The sequence below is a fragment of the Buceros rhinoceros genome, unplaced genomic scaffold, assembly GCF_000710305.1.
Source record: "Buceros rhinoceros silvestris isolate BGI_N320 unplaced genomic scaffold, ASM71030v1 scaffold2395, whole genome shotgun sequence".
NCBI classification, from domain to species: Eukaryota; Metazoa; Chordata; class Aves; order Bucerotiformes; family Bucerotidae; genus Buceros; species Buceros rhinoceros.
The window spans coordinates 14,436-19,989 of record NW_010414347.1 but is presented as its reverse complement, the minus strand read 5'-3'; the positions used below and the strand labels follow the sequence as shown (position 1 = coordinate 19,989).

The window sequence follows — 5,554 nt, the reverse complement described above, 5'->3', positions numbered from 1 at the left end:
TGTTTTACGCCAGTCAATCAAGTCCTATCCATTCACAGTATAAAATTTAGATAGGCAAAATAAGTCCTTAAAATAATGGTGCTGGTTCCAACAGAAAAAGTCATCAGTAATGACATATCTATCAACCATATCATCACAGTTTGAACGAATAAATGTCACTAGGTGTTTTGAAGCAAAAGAAAGGTTGTACCACCCTCACATACTTGCACAGCTCTAAATGACAGCAGGGTGCAACTTTAAGACACAGCTATTCAAGTTTAATTGACAGCCTAATTTGATTTGTTTTATTCCTAGACATTACAACATGCAATATGGCACAAGTGCACATTCAGGAAGAACATGGCAGTTAGAAAAAACACCTTTTCACCTGCACTCAAAATCACTTCCTTTGAAAAATCAGCAGACTATAACCAACATTTAAAGCAGACCCACCCTTGGCTTCCTAATGTTGATGCTGATTTGGTTTATTGACTTATGTGGGGGTTCTTGGGGGATTTGATTTCATTGATGCTGGTTAATGCAAACAGCCAGAGATTTTGTAGAAGTTTTATTAAGTCATAAACTTCATTAACATTGTTACAAGATCCAAAAAGAAATTCATCTAATTGCTCCACTGATAAAGATATTTATGCATCAATCCCCACTATCTGTATTTCTTAATACAGGACAAGCATGGTGGCATGGAGTAACGTGAATATAGGAATTAGAAATCACAAACTATGTGCCTTGTACTATTAATACATACAGTCACAGCATCACAGAAAACAACGGTCATGAACCAGGTCAGCTGAGCAGAACATCACATGCACAAGTTACACTGCTTCAACTGTCTCTGCACCCCCCACCCCCAAACCAACCACGACTCCTCTGGCAGCCACAGCGCAGCATGAACCACACTAGATCATCAGGAGTCAGTTTCATGCATCAGAACAAACCACACTGTATAATTACCATGGCTACAAACCTGACAAAAATAAAGTCAATGATATTGTCCATTTCTTTTTCATAATGAAGACTTACTGTTTCTGCCATGCCATAATACATGTTATAAAGTCCTTAACTAATCACATTGAAGAATTTAAAGGGTCTATAGTACTCAAAGATGTTTTCAGATTATATGCAAATTTAAGACAAAGAAAACCCCAAAATGTTTTAAAAGGGTACCTTTACTAGTGCTTTTTATTAGCATTGAATGACAAACACTACCTCTAAGGTTCCATTTCACTAGTCATAACTGATTCAAGCAAGTTTACTTATGAACCCAAGTGATAGGTCTTCCAAAGGTTTTTTACTTTCTAGTTCCAGGATGAAGTTCACACGTTCTATGATAAAGTTAACATGCAGCTGTGCTTTTTTACACACAGGTGCCATAAAAAGACTCTCTGCTCACCTTAACATGATCAAAAACCCATGTGTCAAGCTCGGCTGCGTCTTGTGCTCCAAAGTCTTCACTTTCTGCTGTGTAACAAAATGTATAAACATGATCTCCAGTAGCACCTGCAAAAACAACACAGACAGAATAGGAGACAGAAAAGTTTTCTTCCTTCTCTCATAATAAAATTACATGAATATTAGTGCATAGGAGTAAAAAAAAAAAAACCACAACCTATCAAGGATGATAATCCTGAGAGAATCAAAGAAGTTTTCTCCTTATTTTGAACATTCTCATAATTTTTGTGAAGCCTGGATACCATTTAAACTGAGTAGCTTATCAGCACCTTGGAGGAATGAGGAACAATGTTATCCAGTATGTTCAGGTGGGGAAATAAGGGATGGAAAAGCACATAGGAGGAGAACAAATCCCAGGTAAAGCCAATTAAATAGAATTTAGTTTTAAAACAATGCATTTAACTGAGAAACTTCTAACAGGGGAAGCTACACATTAAGAGCTTTGTTTGAACACACATTTTCAGGTTTTTTGGTTTGTTTGTTTTGTTTAAGAAAAGGTACTTATCTTTGGGATGGTAAACTGAATCATACCTGGAATCAACACCTTATCAATGAGCCCTTTTACACAGGGGAACATATATCACATATCAGGAAGGCAAGAGGAGGGAGGTAACAGTTACTGTACATCAGTTCTAGGAAGCAACGCAGCATTAAAAGCCAAGAGGAAAACTTCAGACAGACAATATTCAAAGTCTGCATCTTTAAAATATGGATTCAAAAATATAAAAGGGAGAAGTACTGGACTACGTTCAAGCATAAAGTACAACACGAGGGCCACTGATGTGAAAACACAGGATCTGGACAATCTCATTCTGTACTCACTGTCAAGACAGCAAAGCAGAGAAAGGGTGGGGGGTGGGAGATGAAGACAGTAAACTTCTGAAGTCCTGGAAAAATGTGGTTAGGTTGGGTTTAATAAAGTAATTCTGTCAACGGCTGTTACAGCTTGGGGATGCTATTTTTACTGTGACTATGTAAACTCCCAGAGGGAAAAATGTTCTTCGATCAGCTGATGGCCAGAGAGAATATAACCAATTTGCTGGATGTCACAATTATATAATGCCGTTTTGTAAGCTTCCAGGCTTGTGAATGAACTAACATCCCAGTATAAGGGAGGTGTTTAATGAAGATTATGTCCAAACCCACACAAGGGATGCAGGTATTTCAGGTCAGAAAGATGAAAGCCGGCACAGATTTCCTGATGCAGCTTCCCACTGCCCCCCGGGAGACATTACTGCTACCTATTATAACCCAGAACACTCACTGCAGTTTTTGCAGACTGAAAAATGAAGGAAATACTCCCAGGAATTAAGAAGTGAATTAAGAAGATCCAATTGGTGGATAAATTAGTTCAAAAGAAGAAATAAGTCCAGGATGACTGATGGTCTAAGAGGGCAGAGTGCTGTACTGTTTTTCTACAGTGTCACAGCAAACAAGAGAAGACCTGCCTCTGAGAGGTGCCACACCAAAGAAGGCAAATGAAAACACGCCGTTTGCAGATTGGGCAAAGGAACTCATCTACTTCTTAGCATTTCTAATTTCTACCAGAGCATGAAAAAAACCCCACCCAGCTCTGCACTGCTATAAAGAGAAACAGCGGCAGACTGACGCCATACTAGGAAAGTTTCAGAGTGCCTGCATAGCTTATAAAAGTTGGAATTTTTAGTTTGATTCTTAAATAAGAAATCCTGCTATACAAAACGTCACAAAGTTTTATTTTATTGGGAGGTGGCAAACACCACTATGCCCAATACTTTCTTAAGTCTGGGGATGAGGAACAAAGATGGGACAGTGAAGGAAGAAGCCAGGGGTGAAAATGCCCTTCAGAAGCAAGCACAGATCTCTAATGGGTTTGGCGCTGCCGTTACACTAAGGGAGATAGCAGGAGGTGCCAGAAACTCCCCCATCAGGCACTAACCATTCCTATTGCAGGCTTGGTCTGGCACCTCATCCTGCCCTCGGCTTCAACATTCAGATATTAGGATGAGGGATCAAGCTATTACCTTCTAAAAATAAGATTTATGTCCTGCAGAAAGCAAAATTCTTCCTCTGCTAGAGAGGCAGGTCCTGTCTCCAACAAGCCTTTCACAGGTCAGTGCCCAGACCAGCAGGAGACCTAGCAAATTTTGCAGGCACAAAAGCAGGGAAAAAAGAATGAAGGCACAAGGACAGTCAGACACTGAGCCAACAGAGTATGGGCATCAGAGAGCTGTCATCAAACACAGCCAGGTGAGGAATGTCGGAAATCCTGCATTTTTCTCAGTGTGCTGCAGGAACAATGAACTAGGAGACCGAAAGAATAACTCTGTCAAAGGCTTGTCCCAGTTGTTGCCATGGTTTTGATGATACCCTTCTTCACACTCAAGCTAAACAGTGGCCCTAGCCTTGCTGCTCGTTCACAAAGAGAAAAAGGGAACCTGTGGAACAAATGGCAAATCTAATAACTACTTCCCTGAACAGAAGCAACAGCCTAAGCTCCTTTTTCAGCTGAATAATACTCCAAACTAGACTCATGAGAAAACAGTATGAGACTTAACTGTTCAAGTCAAACCTCAAATTCTGTAAAGTCTAGAAGAAAAACTCAAAATTTTAAGGAGCATTCTGGAAATAAAATAGGCATTTTTCAAGTAATATTTTCAGATAATTTCCAGATCATAGTCTAAAAAAAAAACCAAAACCAACACAGAAAACACGGTTCAAATCAGCACACTGAATTTGTGTAGTTTAAGTTTAACTATTAGAAACTAATACCTTTTAATACTGCTTAAGATGTAAGCAAATTGCACACCAGTTCCAAAGGTACTTTGGGCATTTTCTCAGACTACAAAACTAATCACACAGTCACTGAGACTTCGACAAATTTAGATTTCATGCATATCTATTTTGATATTGAAAGATCTCTGAGCATTTTATTAATGTTCACTATAGAATCCTCAACCATATCACTGAAATATTTGTTTTATGACAGGAAAAGAATATGCAGAACATGGAGAATGACATGAAACAAAACCCAACAGGTGTTACATTCTTTTTATGCAACATTCAATTGAAGCGGTGGAACTTAACGAAATTCTGAACATTTTGGCATGATAAAACACACAAGTAGAGTCCTCTGACCCCACTCAATTTGCAACGTGGAAAGAGAGAGAAAAATTAAGTTATGCTCCTCTATCTCCTTTTTGGCTTTTCTGTAAAAGGAAAGAACACACACTTAATTCCATTCCTATCTGTATTATAAAACTTCTCATCTTTGGAAGAAGGGGAAAAGCCTTGTTCTACTGAAAGAAATTTATCTACCTTTCTAACATGAGAAATTACGATTATTTTTCCCATATAGCATCTACTTCTCAGATACGGTGCTGTCCTGGGTCCCACATGGTGGAACTGGATGCTCTTCTGCTGTCTGGCTTTCTTCTTCCTGGAATGCTGTGGTTTTCCCGAGCTTCCAGGAAGGAGGACACGCCTCTCCGGAATGAACTCATAAAAGGGGGCATGTTGAGAGATTCGGGGACATCTTGTTTTCCCCTCTGCTCTATCTACCGTCCTCTCTATCTTGTCCATGCTGCGGCTTTCTCAAATATGCCACGCAGGACTCTTGAATCTCACGCCCCAGGACTGGAAACCTTTATCAAGGAGAGAAAGCCACGTCCGTGAGCTGCTATTTCCCTGAAGCAGTAAAAGACTCCTTCTGCAAAATGGGTAGAACCTTCTCCGTTTCTGCCGATTCCTGTGGGAGTGGTGTTTGAACTGTTTTGCTGTGACGGATTGACCCAGCGATACCCCTCATCTCTGCAGCGGATGAAGCAGGCACCAACGCGCAGGAGAATTTGAAGATATTCCCTTGGGATGCGATCAGGCCGGCCCGTGGTGCAGATGTGTGTGTGTGGGAGTCTGGGAAGAGCTATCCTTGGCAAAGAAGAGTTCTCTGCAGCCACTCCGGAGGAAAGAGGGACTATGTTTTATTCACATGAAAGGTTTGCTTCAGGAGAAAGTTCTTATATCGAGAACTTTTTCGTCAGGTGAATGGACTGGACTTTTCCTTTCCCCTCCCCCGCCACTGGTGTGGTGAGCCATTGTGGGGGGGGGGGTTTGTTTGTAAGAGGGG

The 5,554-nt window shown here is 40.4% G+C and overlaps 1 protein-coding gene across 1 annotated transcript in view; it reads right to left on the bottom strand.

The window, feature by feature from the left end:
- Positions 1-5,554, bottom strand: part of LOC104494238 (GPI ethanolamine phosphate transferase 1-like) — a gene marked incomplete at its 3' end in the record, with an annotated part of 27,948 nt that overhangs the window by 14,753 nt on the left and 7,641 nt on the right. Inside the window, exon 4 of the mRNA XM_010137043.1 lies at positions 1,391-1,497. Coding sequence (XP_010135345.1) covers positions 1,391-1,497 — 107 coding nt within the window. The remainder of the gene's footprint in view (positions 1-1,390; positions 1,498-5,554) is intronic.